At 45.6% G+C, this 19113-nt stretch overlaps 1 protein-coding gene across 1 annotated transcript in view; it reads right to left on the reverse strand.

Annotated features, from left to right (window-relative positions):
* Window positions 1–3147: 3147 nt before the first annotated feature.
* Window positions 3148–19113, reverse strand: part of RDH10 (retinol dehydrogenase 10) — a 117355-nt gene continuing 101389 nt past the window's right edge. The window contains exon 6 of the mRNA XM_078687142.1: window positions 3148–4330. Coding sequence (XP_078543268.1) covers window positions 4207–4330 — 124 coding nt within the window. The 3' untranslated portion in view covers window positions 3148–4206. The remainder of the gene's footprint in view (window positions 4331–19113) is intronic.

Consider the following 19113-nt stretch of genomic DNA (forward strand, 5'->3'; position numbering starts at 1 on the left):
CTCTGTGTGCATAAAAATAATTTGTGACGGGGCACAACAAGGCTAGGCTGAACATCAAATCTTATTTGGAGCCTCCTAATTGTGTCTTGGTATTCATCAAGTACGTTCTCTTTATCAATGACTAGAGGAAGAAGATGTTTTAAAATAGCCCTTCCTTCATATCCTAATGAGTGTAAAAGAAGTTATTTCCTGCGCTCGGCTCTAAACCTCATGGCTCGAATCCCACGCAGGTAAGTCTGAAACCCATCAAACCACTGCTTCCATTTGATGGGGGGCTCACATAGTAGGATTTCCCCCAAAAAGATGCACCTTAATGTAATGGCATAATTGTGTGCATTTTGCGTAACCAGCGTAAAGCAAAATGCCAGCAATTACACAAAATTATGCGGGCATAACAAACATTTCACCTGACCCTACATTATTCCCTCTCCCCAGACAGGACTGGGTTAAAAAAAAAACCAAAAAAAAAAACCAAGATGGCGCTTTCCCAGCTTCCCGTTTCTTTAGCATCATAAAAGTAATGCATGTGTGATTCCCAAAAGTTGACTGTGCTTTTGACATAACATTTCTTTATTCAACTTGTAGACCTGCAGCCAGCCTGTCCTCTTTGAGGGTGTCATGTTGCGGCTACCCAGCCCTACTGGATAATGAGACAACCCAATAGTTTACAACCCAATTCTCTTTAAACAAGAACCACAGTGCATTTCACATCAACAGATTGTCACACAGTGTGCGGCCAGTACTCTAGTGGATTTAAAGCGGGGGGTACAAGGAGGTGATCAGGTTTGATCTGATACATGTCCCTCGGTTTCATCTTGTTGTGTGTGTCTTGTAAAGCGCACTGCTACCCGCACCGCAGGCCTCGTAGCGCTATAGACCGCTGGGGAACCCGTCCTGGCTTTCCCTGTGAGATAGTCCCTCCTGGGAGTCTCCAAGGTGGAACCAGGCATCCCCGGCGTTTGTGAGGGGCCGTTGTGGAGATGACGCAAGCTTAATGCCCAGAGTTGCCGAGTGTGATCCCTGGTTAGAGTAGGCACCGAGGCGAGAATTATCAAGTCCGCTGATCTTGGTCCAAGACCCTGCCGCGTCGGGAATCGAACCCTGGTCCCAGGCCGTTCTCTGCTCTCGGGTCTGCCGCCTCTAACCAGTGAGCCACACCACTCCACCTCCATCTTGGATCCGGGGATGCCTTGGCCAATTGCATAATCCTACCATCAACTCAGAAACTAAGATGGTATGGCTAGAATCTCCCTTTCCTGCAGTGGCTGAATTTGGCCCCATGTCAATCCAATAAAGGGAGAAATTACATTACATTTAATCATAGAACTTAAGCTTCCACTTACCCTCAAAAACAGAATACAGGCAATCATTTTTGAAACTTTGATCATGCAAATGATAACATTCTTCTGCGCATAAACACTTAGATATAATTGCACAGTATTTTGAGAAAGAAACTGAGGCTATCCATAGGGAAATGAAGTGTAAATTAACCAGACGTCTGCAGGACAATGATACTGTTTATTCATTCAACAGAACAAACAAGTCAGTACAACATTGTTGCACTTGGTCTTATTTTGAACTGGAGGTCACACAAGTGTTGTAACAACTGTAAGAGAATGCATTAACCTCTCAAGATAGTGATGTGATTTGGAAGTACAACAGCAGTGTTGCGATTAACACCATCTTAGATGTCTTAGTCTTGAGATTGAGGGCAATGTGTTCGGTTGCTGAGATTATTGGATATTTCAGCAGCCTTCAGCAACATTGATTACTCCATGCTAGTAGAGAGTTTACAGGCATCTGCAATTTGTGGGAAAACTTTGCACTGGATTTGGTATTTTCTGATAGGTAGTTGTGAACCTATACAAGTGCTTGAATGCAAGCTGCACTAAGCAGCTATAGTTATGAGTATAAGCTGCAAGAAAATGCTTAAATACAAGTTCTCTTTTAACTAAAAGTGAACTCCACATTGCTGAAATGTGCACATTACAATTTTAAAACTTAACCTTCATGTTACATGCTTAGAAATGTTCATCATAACTGCATGATGTTCCGGTTTAACACATGTATTACTTTACTAAGCAACATATTATTTGTAATGGCTAAACTTGCTATTTTCTCACCATGTTTCAAATCAAGCTTGAATAGAATATTGTACAGTTTAAAACAGTATTTCTCATTCATATTAATGAAATGTATTCTTACACAGTATGTTACAAGTTGATGTTTCTCTTCTTTAGTGTAGTTAATTGTGTAAGCAATTAAACATTTAAAAGTGGAAGGGTAACCGTGTTTGATGTCAATGAGAACGGAGAATTAAGAATAAAGAAGACAAAAATGTGAGAGGTCTATAACAAATTTTGTGATAAAACTTTGCAAGCTGATCGGGATACTGTTGAGGTGAATGGAGGGTGGGGGGGTGGGGGGTGCTTGGTGGTGTGGAAAATGTACTCCGATTTGCCAATAATGCCTATGCTGATTCAAAATGCCAATAAAAAGTTTTTAAAAATGTTCTAAAAACTTTTCAAGCTGCACACTATTTTGTGGGAAAGGAAGAGCTAAGCCTGTTCTCAGACTAATACTATCACTGGATTGAATATGAGGAGGAGCCTGCTACACCAATTGCAACATACTATTTTGCCATTTTATACTAGTGCGTGTTCCCAGTTAGTTTCAATGCTCTCAATGGTCCTCACTCTGAGCACTGATCCTCAAACAACCCCGACTCATTCCTTTGACGGCTGTGGCTCCTGATGCTCATCCTTTGCCTTGCTTTACCTTGATGCTCGACTTTTACAGATCACTACTGCAACTGTTTACTCGTATTGAGGAGACTCGGCTGAGTTGCTTTTTGAGCGTTATGCTCTCATACCGCAGTCTTTTCCTTTGCACTAGAACTCTTCATGAGTTCCACTACATTCAATTCCTGATCCTGGTCTTTAGAATAGGAATGGCTTGGTCTTAGTGTATTGTGGAACAAAATATTAGTGGCACTGTCAGGACAATCTAAGACTATTTGATGGTCATCTGTTGACTAAACACACCATCCTCAGTGTACTCTTAGCAAGTAGTAGTTCTTTTCTGTTAGAAATAAACAAACCTGTTTTAATGCAAACATACGTTTTTCAATTCAGCTACTAAACAAAGTTCAATATAATAAATCCAGACATTGGCCAGTATTTAATGAAACATATTCGAAAAGGTAATCACATAATAGTTTATATTAATGTACAAGGGGATGGTATACATTAAGGTAGGAGGTAGAAAATTTACTTTTACATTGTTTTCTAAATATAAAGTTACCAAATTCAAGGCACAAAATAGTTGTCTTTACAAAAACAAAATACTGTAAAAATGTTATTTACTGTTCTACAACTTTGAATATATTTTAAAAGAATGTTTACACCATTACATTTTTCACGGTATCAAAGGAGATAAGTGTCTTCTAATGGATAATCGGTTTCTGAACATAGAGACAAAAAGATATATTTGTACAAAAAAAAATAGAGTCGTGTGGCTGAGGGGTGATTGACAAGACATAAAATGTCGCTCCTGCATATTGAGTGAAAGGAAACGTTCCGAAACCTCAGTTTCACTTGATTCAATGGAGGTTTGCACATTCCTTGCAAGCATCGATTACTGGGAACACGAAGTCTCTGTTTTCTACAATGACAGCAGTTCAGACATGTGTCCTTTGCAATCTGCAGCTTCACGAACACCATCATAATTAGTCCTTCAATCATGCTAAAAGGGTCACAGATAGAAGTCCTGTCCAATGAAGATTTTTTTTAAAGACTGGAAGTGAAAGGACAAAAATATCTTTTGGAACATAGCCATCTACTGAATGTAGAAAGGTTTCTGCGACGATCACATGAAGACGAATACCACAGTATGACCCTACAAAAAGAAGCCTATACACCTAGAGTGGAGGGAGCAGCTAACTGGTACCTTTGCATCTCCCATCTGCTCCTGTTGCAGTACTCTCCCCCCTTCATAGCACTACTCGGTCCTTACACCGCTCTCATACGCTCGATGCCCTGATCCAGGATTCAGGACAATGCCGCAGTGGTGAAGACCAACACATGCATCTGGCAGATGCTCAAGTGCACTTCATAATTCAGGTATGAAAATGTTTTTTTTGATCACATCCAGCTACAAAAACACCAGTCTATGGAAAACAAAAAAATAAAAGTGAGGAGAGCTGGGTTAAATTCCATTTTTGACTTCGTTGTTGTTTGTAGCCTGTTTCCTTTGCGCGATGAAAGGGTACATGCACTTGTCGGCCCCCAGGAAGCGGTACATGCACACCACTGCTTCGAAAGGCAGAATGCTGGAAAGAGAAGTGAAAAGGAGGTCAGTACCTTGAGGTCAACTGCAAAATACCTGTACAGATAATGATAGCAAACACAGTGTTACTCCAGATACATGTAGGTGTGCCTGTAAATTTCACAGAACTAACAGGTGCAGAGCAACCAAATACTGACAGAAGAGGGGTGTAGAATTGGGGCACAGGCAGGGTGAGGTGTTTGCTTGAAGTGTTGAGTTTCCAACTCTATTTGGAAGAGAAGGTATGGGACCCAGCAGATATGAACAAGAATGGAGTTAAAATTAGAACGGCATGAGAAAGCTTGGTGCCTCGTCTTCAACATAATGCACAGACCAGATACATCCGGATTAATATTCAGACCGTTTAGAGTTTGTTTTATGGAACATGGAAGCAATATATTTTATAGTTTTGTAGGCTGTGATTGGGAGTAGGATTGGTTGGAAGAATTAAGTAAGGAAGTGGTGAATAGTGCCCAAATATCCACGTGGTGTGTAGCTTTGATCAAGTGTGACCCTATGCTATAAGTATATATTATTATTATTTTTTTATTTTTATTTTAAATCAGGTCATTAACTGAGCATTACAAATCATCTCATTCAGGTGGTCACGCAATTACAACATCAAACATTGAGTGGTGTGGCTCTAGTCGACTTTGAGAAGTAAATACATCAGATATCTACTACATTAGAGAGACTAGCGTGGTATAGGCATGGGGAACAGCGTTTAAAACGCAACTTTTACCACGCAGTACCTTTACCACGCAACTTTTACTGGGGGGCGCTGTAGGATAGGGAATAGTTTAATTTACTATCCAACTCCTTCCCTACTATCCACGGGGACTGGAGTTGGAATAGTAAATTAAACTATTCACTATCCAGCGCCCCCCAACGCAAGTCGTTGTAACTACTTGTGTTGTAAAACTTGCGTGGTAAAGGCATGCGTTGTAAAAGCATGCTTAGTAACGACATACATCCATAGGCACAATGCATCATGTATGACCACACCAGGTCGGTCACACAGCTCTCACCACTAGGTGATCTGCCCCTACCACCGCACAATGACACCTTTCTTTTGGCCATCACCAGCGCCACAAACCTCCCATGCTAACTGGAAATGTCCTTAACATAGCATAAGAGCACCAATAGTGGCTCTGTCTCCGATTGGATATCAGTCTTGCCTGCAAACAACTCAAAAAAGAGCAACCCAAACACAGCTCACTACCGGCCATTCCCACGCGAAGTGATGCAATCCCATCCCCAGGGCTGTGCACCTCTAACAGCGTGGACCAGAGCCTGTTTATACTTGCTCAGTGGGGTGTGGTATATTCAATACAGATATTTAAAGTTATGAGCCTGTGCCAACTGTTTGAGGATACTCCCTGTATGTGTGTACAGCAGTAGGACCATATTCCATCTCCTATGGCCTGCCCTATGTCCAGTGTCCAACTGGTTCTCACCTTGCTTTAGATCTCGGTTCTCAGCATGTCCTGCATGACTGTGGCATAAATAATGATAATCAGTCTGGAGGGCAGGACTTAAAACCATGGTTCATCTAGATATGTCAGGCACTGTTCCCTGACCACGCCGGTCAGTGAAAAGTATAAGAACAGGTTCAGTGCACTGTAAAGGCTCCTTATACTCCTGCATTGTTATATATTTGCCTGCACTATACATAAGCTCTCTGAGTTTGGGGTTGTCTAATATATAGCATTTTATTTACCTGCAGGTTCACAAGGCACTTCCAGTTGTAGGTTATTCAATAATAGCATCAATGGGGAATATGCCACGTCAATACATACAAGCGTTTCCAAATGTGGCCATGCCCATACAGAACAATCCATAGTATTTATTTCTCTTTTGGGTCTGGTAGGTGCTTTAGTGCAAAAACATATTTAAAGGGGTCAGCACTGTCAAGCCCCTTTCCAGCTCATAATGTGGTACTCGCCTAATGTTATGAAACCAGTGGTGTGCGTACTTCGATTGAGCTACCAAATAGTACATTTCAGAATTTGGGGCAACAAACTCCCCCTGCTCATACAATAGTTTTCCAGTTTGAGCAGTACTGCCGGTCCAAGCCAGCTAATCCATTAATGAATTGGGCTGCGCAATGAGGCTGTGGTTTAGTGCGAGTGGGAGACTCTGGAATAGATAAAGGAGTGAAGGGAAGACCATCATTTTCGCCCAGTCAATGATATTAGCAGTCTATTTGATTTGTCAATATTAACAGATACATTGAATTGGGCAAATTATGGGGTGAGCATGAACAAGATACCTATATTAAAGTAGTATTTTGCCACCTCCCCTCTCTCTCCCCCCCACCCCCAGTATCTAGCCAACCAAGGTCCACACTCCAACGTATGTGGTATTCCAATGGAATTACACTAGTGGCCTTTGTCTAATGTTATGTTTGATCTCCTTATTAAGCACAGCAAATCACTCCCGAAGGTATCTCGGCGCTAGGCCTTTCCAAGTAATGCAAAGGAATCATAATTGATTTATCCCAGTTTAAAATTAGACCAGACTATCGGCTATATGCTATTATTTCTCTAATGATGGGACTCAGGATTTCTGATGAAATGCATGATGTCTCTTTGCATTGTTGTATTTTTATTTTTATAGAAATGAGAAAAATATATTTCTCATTGTGATATAATCGTTGTGTCACAGTACATAGAAGGAATTGTTCAAATGTACTGGTAGACAATGATATGTGTTGTTTGAGATTAACAAACACGAGAAAATAGAATAAGCTAGGTTTTGTAAAAATACACTGTATATGTAGCACAATTTCATTTAGGGAACATAACCAATAGCACTTGTTAGGCATACTAGAAGAAATAAAGGTCGAGTGGGTGTATTTTCTTTCATAGTTGTATAGCGCATGCGGTGCCATGTTACCAGGTCACAATTCAGTCCCATTATCTCCAACAAAGTGAAGAGGAATGCCATCTAACAGAATTCAAAGCCTTGATGGCATCTAAAAAATACCACCATATCATTCATTTCTGGATCCGTTTGGTGCATAGGGGCAAATAGTGTCCGGAAATAATCAGCAATGGATCTACCAGCGATAAATATAGATTACTCCGGCAGCACTAGACCATGCAGTAGGGCATCAGTCTGGCTGTGATTATTTTGGTGAGAATTTTATTATGTAAATTAATAATTGATAGGGGTCGGCATGACCCACATCAATTAGGAAGTTTACTAAGTTTCAGGAGCGTGATGACGACCTCTTCTCACACCGACAGCAGCAAGCAACACTTGTCCAGGGCTTCTTCATAGGTCATCAGCAATACAACTGCAAGCTCCGTAATATATTCCTTGAAGAATTCATTTATGAAGCAACTGGGTGTTTTATGGTTTTTCAAGTCCTCATGGGTTCTTTGAACCTCTGGTTGTGTAATCTGAAAGCATATTGTTGCCTGTTCAGTACTCTCTACCCATGCCAGCGTTGTTTTTTGCAAAAACTGGTATATATCTGTAGTGCTATGGGTAGCTCTCATTCGATATAAATCAGGCTTATATTGCGTAAACACTTCCACAATTATTTCTGATTGGTAGTGTTTGGTCCTATCATACGACTATTGAGACCACCACCAAAGCAGCCCTCTGCAGTCTAGTGAGTGTCGCTAATGTGAGTCATGCTCTATCACTATCCCCCATATGTGCATGCAACAGCAAACTTGCTAAAAACCTATTTACCCGGTCTAATCTCCTCATTAAAGAAACTATCCATAAGCATTGTGTGGTAAAGGCACCATAACCTGTGTCGATGTGTCATGGTTAGTGTTACAGGGGAGAGATGAAAGTATGCACGTTGAAGATGTCTGATGTCACTCATCCAGCTAGTTACATCTTGCCTGCCAAGCCAATAGTCTTGTATGGAAGCTAAGTTAAGGGATGTTGTGTGCTACGTGAAGTCTTGGCCCCCCCTTATGTCGAAATCTCAAAATATCTACCACGTCGTGCCTCCATATAAGTGTGTGTGTAGTGCCTTCTCTGCTCTGCGGTTGATCTCTCAGGTTACTCATGCTATCAAGAGTTGGATGCATTATCACATATGGTCTCACCCTCAAAATGGGGATTGGGTGTGGGGGTGCGGGGGGACACAGGAGCCAACGGCATACTTCTAGTGATGACTGAAAAAAGGAAGTTAGGATCATCGTAATTCGGGACAGATGAGTTTATTAGTTCTACGTTCTTCATTTGAAGTCTCCCCTGTAGTATCAAATACTGTTCCTTTGGGTTTGCAATTTCTTGTATGTGGGTATATGTCACTCTTCAACGAATGAACACCACCACTCCCCAGCATATGAAGAGTATCAGGCAAAGGACCTATGCGAGTTCCAGTTGTTTTGCTACATTTAGTTCATGGTCTCATAAGATGTGTATCCTGGAGGCACAACATGTCTACTGCATTACGAGAGGAGTATGCTTATATACAAAAGGGTTTTTTGGAGATTGTTTTAGCACTCACACATTCCACATAATGAGCTTAGTTTTCATCCCAGTATTTGTAACACAATTTTTAACTTGCATATGTCACTCCATAGTGCTCTATGTAGGAGGGTAAGTTTCCCCCTCCCATTTGCAAGAATTGTGTTAGTGACCACTCCATAATCACATACTGAACCTTGACTGTGCACTCCACAACACCAGTGTACAGACATGAAAGAGCTTCACTACAGCTAAATCGGTTTAATGGCGTCTAGGTCACAGTTTTACCACCTTCAATTCAGTTGTGTCAGCTCAGTGCCAACTTCGTATCTCTAGGTCACCAAAACACCCTAGTAGCTGTCTATGTATCATATCCGTGTTCGCTTGAAAATTGCCAGACCCAGCATTCCAATATATCATTCCCCATTGCTGAGAGTTCCTTGCATGGGAGATTCAGAGGTCCTATGTTTGTTCCCTTTTTTCTGTGCCGACTAATTCAAGGACTCTGCTACCACATGAGGGTCCTTGAAAATGTGGCCTTTCTACACCCATGTGGATCCCAGCAGTGCAAGATAGATCATGAAGTATTGGATATCCAGGTCAGTTCTCAAAGTTTCTTCTTAATCTGTAGGAACCTACTCCGCTAGCGTAAAGTCAAGGTAAATCGAAATTGTGAAGCTAGCACAAGCTCGATCTCTCTGTTCTTTAATTAGTTAAAGTAACTTATCCTGGTCATGATACTACAGCAGCTTGGCAGTACCAGGCGCAGCGGAGTGCCAGGTATTGGTCGCGGTGCAAGGGAACGACGTGCAATTTTGACCATCTAAATGTGGGATAGGTTCTCAGGTCTAAAGAGGGTGGGTAGCATATTTTCGATAAAGTCCTACATTTTCTCACATTAGTAGTCTCTGGAAGGCCAGGTACGCGGAGATTAGATCCAAGATCCAGCCTCCAAAATAGAATTGTGCAGTTTTAGGCTGTAGGCTTTTTGTGCTTTACCCAATTTAATAGTTTCATCCTCCACGTACGATACGCGTTATTCTGCTATATCAATATAGGCAGTGTGCTTATCTAGCCGTTCCTTCAACGCATCCATCCATTCGGTGAGCGAGGGCATCAACCTTGCAATCAATGGAATCAGGTTATTGTGCATCTCGAGCAATAGAGATCACTTAAGCAGCTCAGCACTGCCCCCAGTTTGCTGTTGGTGTCCCCTCTGCATACTTCTCATGGAACCTGCCAACTTTCTTGGATTTGAACAGGAGCCATGACGGTCTGTTGTCCTCCTTGCCCATGTCGAAGGGGGCACATGACTTGCTACACCCAACGCGGATAAGTCTGCCCCCACTTCCAGGTTGATGATGACCAAGATGCAGTTCTGAGGTTGCCAGCAATTAAATCGAACCATACAACCCTGCAGATCAGGAGTCTTGCAGGGGGAGGGTGGGGTACGAACCATCCCTCAGTCAGTAGCGGGGTGAGAGTCCTAGGGGCGCAAGTTTCAAGAAGTTAGCGATACTAATATCGCATTCCCAGGTTTCTCAACAAGTGCATCCAACACAAGATCTCACAGTATTAAAACAGAAATGCAGGCATCAGACACGTTCAGGCCTCATGAGCCCTTGCTCGCTAATCGGTATTCCAGGCTGCACACCCCTTTCATTCAGCACATGCTCTCATTTGCATCATTATTGTGGTTTACTGGGCAGGGACAGGGTCATGGCTGCGATGGTCTGCATGCCTGGGGCCCACCGGAGGCTCCCCAATGCAATGCCAATACAGTACGTAAGTCTCACCCACCTCCTCAGACTGCATCCTATTTCCCGGCTCAAAGGCTTCCAGGCCACAATCCTGGGTGCACACTTCCTCTGGGGTGTATCACAACCTTGATATGCAGAAGGAGGCTGAAGGTGACCAATTTCAGTGCAGCAGGGCTTCCACCGCCTTCCTTCTGTCCATGCGGCACTTCGGGGGCTTGTTTAGCAGGCTTTTCATGCATATTTCTAGCATGGTTTGTAGGAGTTCTCAAACTAGAGCCATCTTGAGTAGGGCTCTCTGGTGCCCATCTCCCCCCAATACATTAAATCCTTGCATTTCACTGCTGCAGATCAAGATTTAAAAAGTCAAGTCTGAGGTTTGCACCTAAGAACAAAAAGGTATGATAAACACTCTGTCATCACATAGCACTTTCCTATGCCATCTTGCCTTGGCTTGTCTCTTATCTCTTTAACCATGCATACTCAGTCTCCTGGATTAATAATCCTCGGGTCAGAGTTGTTCTCAATCCTCTAGTTGTGATTCCAATTTAGTCTCTATCTAAATCTATCACTTCTCTATCAATTCTGTTCCACAGTCTTCTTTTTGCAACCCCTGTGGACTATGGGGTCACGTTAACTCACATGAGCCTTAATTTCCTTTTTCTAAATTCACTCAGTTTCAGGATACTTTGCCACATGTAATGTCCACTGTCCAGTCTTGAATACCTTTAACTGCATCATCATAATCCTATTAAAATAAATGGAGCTTCTGCTTTTCCCAGGTTCTCAACCTCACATTTTCCCCCAAAACCTACTACAATCTATATCTTCACTACCGCTATCTACTTTAGATCAAATTCTTCCATATTCTGGGGGGTGTGGCTGAGGCGGCCAAGCTCTTTTGAGCTTTAGTGCAGCTCCTGTCGCCAGACTTTAATCAATCTCCATCCTGCCTGACAGCACCTGCATCGGACAACTCCCGGGCCCCTCAGACACTGTGCGTGGGCTGGGGAGCTTCCCTGGCCCTGTGGTGGCATTGAAGGAGCTGTTGCAACCCCGCAATAAAGACCAGGAGGGTGAGGGACCAGAGCCAAAGTGGCAGTTGCACCGAGGCCACTGCCCTGACTGTTGCCCGATTGCGGTGTCCCTCCTGTGCAGAGTTGCCTCGCCCGGGAGTTCTGCAACAGGAACTGGAGATAGCCCGCAGCAATTGGTAGTCAGACCCCTGCCTTGATTTGGAGCAGCCCTGTGTTGAGAGGCAGGCCATCCGACACTTGGTGGTCCGGTCCATTGCTGCATAGCACTACTCTTTGCAGCAGAGGAACCCTTTGCCTTGCACTTGGTGAATGACCTGGGGGCTCCTTGACTAAGGGACAGGGGAAAAGGCATCATATATGGCAACTTGACTGCTACCCCTCATAGGCCCCATTTATGCTCTGCAAGTCTACAAGGGGCTCTACTATTCTGGACAGCATCCCTGCCAATTCAATGCCGGCTGATCGCATATTCTAGATTGGATCTCCCTGATCTGGAAGCGGTCATGTTGCTCCGGAGTCTCTTCCTTTGACTGCAACCTTGTAAGAAAGAGGATTGGCCATGCCCTGCCTCCCAGATCGTTACCATGGGGGAGGCGGCGGACAACAGCATTAGGGTACAAACTTGATTCATGGCTGCCCTACACGTGTGATTAACCCCCGGGCTGACGGGATTGCCGTTCATCTCTAGAGGCGTGTATGCTGTTGCGCTGTTGCCTCTGCTTACTCGGTCCGCATCAGAGGTGGGGTGTGCTCTTGACTTTGAGTTGTCTGTCTGACCAACCCCACGAACTACAGATTGTGGGACCCAGCCGGGTCTTTAACTTAAGCCTTGGTGTGCTGGTGCCCTTGGAAAGGGACATCACAGTGGCACGCCTTAGACGTGGCTGCTTCGCCACAGCTAGGAGTGCCAGGGTACCGCAGATTAATTATGCTATGCCTCGAGTCCGTCACCTAGCCCCCTTCTGAGGCATTGTGGTTCCGCCTCAGATTGATACCACTGACTGCTAGAGCTGCCCCTGGGCGAGCGGGTCGATGCACCTAGATCCTACTGTTGTCCTACTCGGGCATCGTCCCCTTTATCGGACAAAACGATACACTACAGTGAGATCGCTCGATAGATAGCTCCACTATCCCTCCTGCTCAAGCTACCTTGAGGCAAGCAGGCACTTTCGGCTATTCTTGGCCAGGGTATACTTGATGGTGTGGCACGGTAAGCATACTCCACCTGCGTTGGCCAAGACCAACAAGGACCAGTATAGGGTCCCGACATCAGATAATAGAGAAGCTGCTGAGGCCCCTAGCCCCTCCTCACTTGACGTCAGATCTGGGCATGATACTTCAGGTCATTCAGGGCTCACAAGAGGCAGTTGAAACTAAAGTTTACGGCCTCCGGGTGGACCTCTCGCTTCTGTGCCAGCACCTAAGCAAAGTGGCTGAAAGAGCGACCAAAACAGAGACAACGATTTCAATGACCAAGGATGAGATAGTAACACTTACGCGTCAGGTGTCCAAATTGATGGCATAGATGGAAGAGCAGGAAATGCGGAGAATCGCTCTACGCATGAAAAAATGTGCACCTTGTCAGACTTCCTGAAGCTGTGGAGAGCATGGAGCGGAGTGAACTTCTTAAAACCTGGTTCTGATCCTGGATCCCGGTGGGTAAAACTATCCAACCTTTTTGTCACTGAGAGAGCGCACCGGACCCAAACTAAGAAGGCCCTGTCCGGAGCCTTAGCCCATCCAGTGAAATTGTGGCTCCTCAATCTTCAAGACCAGGACACCATCCTGCACGCAGCTCAGAACCTGCCGGATCTCTGACATGCGAACCACAGGGTCATGATTTTCTTGACTTCTACTAAGGCAGTTCAACAGAGGCGGCACTCTTTTGAAGAGGTGAAACAGAAACTCCATGCTCTCAATGTCCGTTACATGGTTTCTTCCCCGCCCACCTCAAGGGCATCTTTCAATCCTGTACCTATTTTTTTGACACTGCACAACAAGCCTGGGAGTGCGCCACAGAGAGATGATCGCTGCAGCTCACGGAGTGGGGAGGAAGGGGGGAAAATCGGATGGACCTGGGGCTGCATGAGTGCCCCCCCCCCAACCACTCCCTTCTCAGGGAGCTGGGAAAAAGAGTTCCAGATCCCTTAAGTTAAGAGCCAGTCAACAAGATGTGGGTATCCCAGCAACCCCACCTCTGGTGGAGGGGACTCCAGTTTTTGTTGAGCACAATGACTCGCAACTTTTTGGCTTCCTAGATGGTGTACCAGACTCTTCGATTTAACCTCCCTCTTTCAAGTCCTGTGTCTGGATGCCGCAGGGCTAGCGATACAATGAGACTGGCTGGTGACGCTCAAGGCTCACCTCTGCCCATTGGAGGGAAGAGATAGGGGTTGTGTGTAACATGTTAGAATGTTTGGACTTGATATTGGCTTATCCGATTACATGTTGGACATCTTCACAGGGGGAGTCACCCCAAGTTACTTAACCAATCGTTTCCAGGCATGGGATCCGCCTTATGATTGACATGAATTGCCATTTGAATACTCCAAAGTTAGTTTTCTACTTTCTTGTTCTCTTTCTTGTAAATCAGGTTTTGTTTGCGGGCGACAGATGCTTCAGGGGAGGAAGTATGGGGTGGGGAGGGAGTTAGGTGGCAACGTACCTGGGTTTTTGTGGAACAATTATTTACCTATAATGTTTTTACTTTCCAGGTACTCATTTTGCAAGCTCTCCAATATAACGTTTTTGACTTTTGGGTGGTCACGTGCAGACTATCCCAGTTTGTGACAGGTCCTACTGCTATGTATCCATTATACCACACTTTTAAATGATTACGAACTTCTCTTGGAATGTTAACGGTCTCTTAGACCGCATAAAGAGAACTGCAGTACTGCGCTATATCAAAGCGATATAGGCCAGATTTTGTTCTTTTGCAGGTAACATCTTTGGGGCTTCCACTGGTCTTCCTTGGTCGATTTGGTTACAGAGCTTGCCACTCTGGCTTTATCAGAGTTTCGAAGGGAGGTGCCCTCCTCCAACACAAGTCACTTCCACAGACAATCACCAAAGTACATGAGTAGCCTCTGGGGAGGTACTGGGGGCGAGGGACACATGGCTACCCAACACCAACTTTACCTCTTGTTATGCTCTCCTGCAGTTGCTGCAGCCCCCACACACACACTGCAGGCACTCAGCTCTCTACTAGTGGCCCTTCCTCCTGGAATTACCCTTGTAGACTGGGACTCTAATGCAGTTCTGGGCCTCCAGTCGGACATTTCAACTGCCCCTCATTCTGAAAGGCGGGCTCACTCAGCACGTCTAGTGGCTTGGGGGGGACTGAATAGGCCTTTGAGACGCCTGGTGCTCATGTCTCCCATTGCTGCAGGTCTAAACCCATCAGTCCGCAGCCCACAATACAGAGACATGGATTGACCTGCTGTGGTTGCTGTCAGCAGATCTCCTATCATTGCGTTCAATCTGGATTCTTCTGAATGGTATATCTGGTCATGCCCCCTTCCTACTGAATGGGGTGCCCAGCCACGGGATCAACACCCAGTCTGGGGATGCAGAGTGTGGCATCCAATGGACCCAGAGTGTGCTGCCTTCACAGAAGAGGAACCATAAGCCTGTTTTCAAACTAATTTGGGCCCCGTAACCTCGGCGGCAACGCTCTGGGCAGTGGGCAAACCCACCCTGAGGGGACTATTCAAAGGATATGTCGAGAGGCGAGAATCCCTGCACCAAGCACAGCTAACAGATCTAGAGGCCAGAATTCTTAACTTGGAGCACTGGGCTCATGGCTCCAACACAGATGACATGACCAGCCTACTGGCAGTAGCACAGTCCAAACTGCGACAGGTCTCCCTTAAAGTGACAAAGCAGTGCTGAATGGCCTCAACCCAACGGATCTATGAATCAGGGGACAAATCTGGTAAACTGTCATAATGGTTGGCGACCAGCAATGTTTTAACTAGAATAGTGCCTGCCATTAGAGACTTAGCTGGCAATCTTCAGGAAGACCTGCCGGTGAATGCACAGGTCTTTGTGGCATTCTATCTGGACCTTTATGAAATGTGCCCACCTCATTAGCCCCCAGAGACTGAGAAACCCCTTCTTTAGGAAATTCCACTGCCTTTCATCCCATGCTCCCTGGCCCACGATTTACACAAACTTTTTAGGGGTGAGGAGGCCGACCAGGCCATATCCAGGCTCCAATCGGGGAAGACCCCTGGTCCAGACAACTTCCCAGATGAATACTATAAGAGATACTGTGCTATTTTGATACCTCACCAGCCAGCCTTCTTTGCAGAGTAGTAACAGCAGATATTATTCCCCCTCTCCAGATCTAGACTGTGCTACTATCGTTGTTAAGCCCAAGGAGGGACTTCATACAGACCCATGCTCTTCCTATTGCCCGACCTCCCTTATTAATGCAGACATCAGGTCTTTGCTAAAATCCTAGCAACTAGGCTGAGCCGAACCCTGTCACACCTTATTAATCCGGACCAATGTGGTTTGATGCCGGGTAGAAGCAACCGCCACTGTAATAGTCGAGTGCAATTGGCTCTTTCACAAGCTCATCGCCACGATGGCGCCCAGGCCCTCATCTTGGTGGATTTTCATAAGGCTATTGATACAATCTCTTGGTCATTCCTTAATACCGTCCTCCTACAAGCAGGATTCGATCCATTATTTCGCAGAATGGTGCATCTTCTGTACACTACCCCCATTGCTCGGGCCTGTATCGATGGCGTTTTGTCCCCCTTGTTCCAGATCTGTAGAGGCACATGTTACCATTCACCTGGTTATAGAACTGTTGGCCCGTCTGATACGCTGCAATGCTCAGATAATGGGAAGGAGGATTCGAAGATCGGATAGTGCTCTACGCGGAGATTCTCCTTTCCCTTGGCGACCCCATGACCTCTGGCCCTCGTTACCTGGAGGTCCTTCGTCTTTATGGGGAGGCCTCTGGCCTCTAAGTTAATGCACGTAAATCCTCCCTGGTGGAAGTGACTGGGGATGCTGCGGAACAACACTGGTGCCCTGACATACCTCTTGAGAGGAACTTCATGCGTGTTGGGATTTCTATATTATGCCTCCCAGACCTGGCTTTGACCCTTAACTTTCAACCAATAGCCTCGACCCTCGATTGTGACCAGCGCAGATGGAGCAGACTGCTATTGAACCCCAATTGGAATACGACATGGGAATTTTACAACTGAAGCAGTGGATAGTGGGCCCTACACATTCAGCTGGCCATACCTTAGACCTACTATTCACCAACATTGAGTCGACCGATATTAAAGAAATCCTACCCCTATCCTGGTCCGACCACTCCATAGTATCCTTCTCATTTAAACTCCCCGGGAAACCTCTGAAGCCCAGAACTACCCCGCACATGTCCAGCAGAGCCTGGAGGCTAATTAATCAAACTTTCAAAACTATTTTATTGAGATAGCCACCACACCGGCGGATGATTCTCCCGTCTGTAAAGACGTCGCTCTATTAGATGCCGGAATCCGGCAAACGCTAGACAAACTAGCCCCCATGCGGGAATCGAGGAAAAAAACCACAAACGAGAAATGGTACACCCCTCACCTCAAGAAACTCAAAAAGGAATGCCAAAAGAAATGAACATCTATGGAGACAGATGAAAGATAGTGAAGTGAGAGCAAACTATATTACCAAACGGAAACAATACATCTCAGCCATTAAAGATGCAAAAAAGGCGTATTTTACTCAACGCATTCATGAGAACAGCAACTCCGCAAAAGAACTGTTCAGAATAGTGAAGGAGCTTAGCAAACCATCCAGCACCTCACAAACCCTCACCCGAGGCCTGGGAGCGCATCAGCACTTTCTTTTCCGATAAAATCAATAGAATATACTCCACCTTCACTCCCCTAAATACCACTAGCAAGCCGGATAACCCTGGCGAGCACATAATGACATCAGAGAGATGCAACGACCAATTCGACTTAGGCAATACACCTCGTCTAACTAGTTTTCAACTACTCTGAAGAGGAGGTATTAGCGTTACTGAGCACAGTCAAATCCGGATCCCCCTCTGACCCCTGCCCCCACTTCGTGTTTTCCAAAATCGCGCCCACGCCCTGCCCCCTTGTCACCCAACTCTTCAACAAGTCGCTAACCACCGCTACCTTCCCAGAGGCCTGGAAAGACGCCTCCGTGACCCCCCTCTTGAAGAAAGCAGGATCCGACATTTCTAATCCAGAGAACTACAGACCTATCTCCCAGCTTCCCTATCTCTCCAAAGCCTTGGAGAAGTCGGTCAATATACAACTGACCCGGTATCTGGAAGATAACTCTCTCCTGGATCCATCTCAAACCGGCTTTAGAGCTAACAATAGCACCGAGGCAACGTTGCTGGCAGAGTCGGACAGTATCAGATGCTCCACTGATCAAGGGGGATCGGTGGCACTGATACTGCTTGACCTGTCAGCGGCGTTTGATACGGTTTCCCACGACTGTCTGCTAAACACACTCCTGAGTAAAGGAGTGCAATTAACAGCACTGAACTGGATCCTTCCTGAGCAATCGTACCCAGGCAGTGCATATGGGTCAGTTCCACTCAAAACCCAACACCATCGGCTGTGGGGTCCCCCAGGGGGCCTCATTGAGCCCCACTCTTTCAATGTCTATATCTCATCACTGGCCGAAATTGGAAGGAAGTGGGGCATTGGCATATGCTCTTATGCTGATGATACACAGCTGATGGTGGCAATGGATGAAGGGCCTGAGACAACAAAGAAAAAGCTTCACGACTGTCTCTCCGAGATGGCCCTATGGATGCACAACCACTGCCTAAAATTAAACGCCGGCAAATCGGATATTCTCTTGTTCGGGGGAGCCAAACTTATATGGGACGCCACATGGTGGCCACCTACACTAGGACTGGCCCCCGCTCCAAAACAACACGCGAGAAACTTGGGGATCATCATGGACGATGCCCTGTCCATGAAGGACAACGTCCGATCACTCTGGGGGAAGGGTTTTGCCATACTCAAACTTCTCTCAGAGATATTCCCCTGGATTGCACACGCTCAGTCACCCAAGCCCTACTGGTTAGCCGCCTGGACTATGGCAACGCATTATTTGAAGGGATGAACGAACAACTCTTCTCCCGCCTTCAGGTCTTGCAAAACCAGGCGGCCAAACTGGTCTGTAATAAAGGCAAGCGAGACTCGGCATCGGAATGCATAAAGAAACTTCATTGGCTACCGATGCGCCAGAGACCTGCCTTTAAACTACTAAGCCACACGCACAGAGCTCTTCACAAAACTGGCCCCACAATTCTCCAAGGGAGGATCGACTTCTACGTTCCCAACAGAAATCTACGTTCAAGTCAATCAGCTCTGGCCAAACCTAAGCGTATTTACAAAGTCAGAACAGGTGGCCGCGCCTTTTCCTACCTGGCAGCCAGAAGATTGAATGACCTACCTTCCGACCTTAGACACACCACAAACTATCTTCAGTTTCGACAAAAACTGAAAACCCACCTTTTCCCTAAAACCTAACCCTTCCCTAAA

Source organism: Lissotriton helveticus, chromosome 4_1 (genome assembly GCF_964261635.1).
Source record: "Lissotriton helveticus chromosome 4_1, aLisHel1.1, whole genome shotgun sequence".
Taxonomy (NCBI): Eukaryota; Metazoa; Chordata; class Amphibia; order Caudata; family Salamandridae; genus Lissotriton; species Lissotriton helveticus.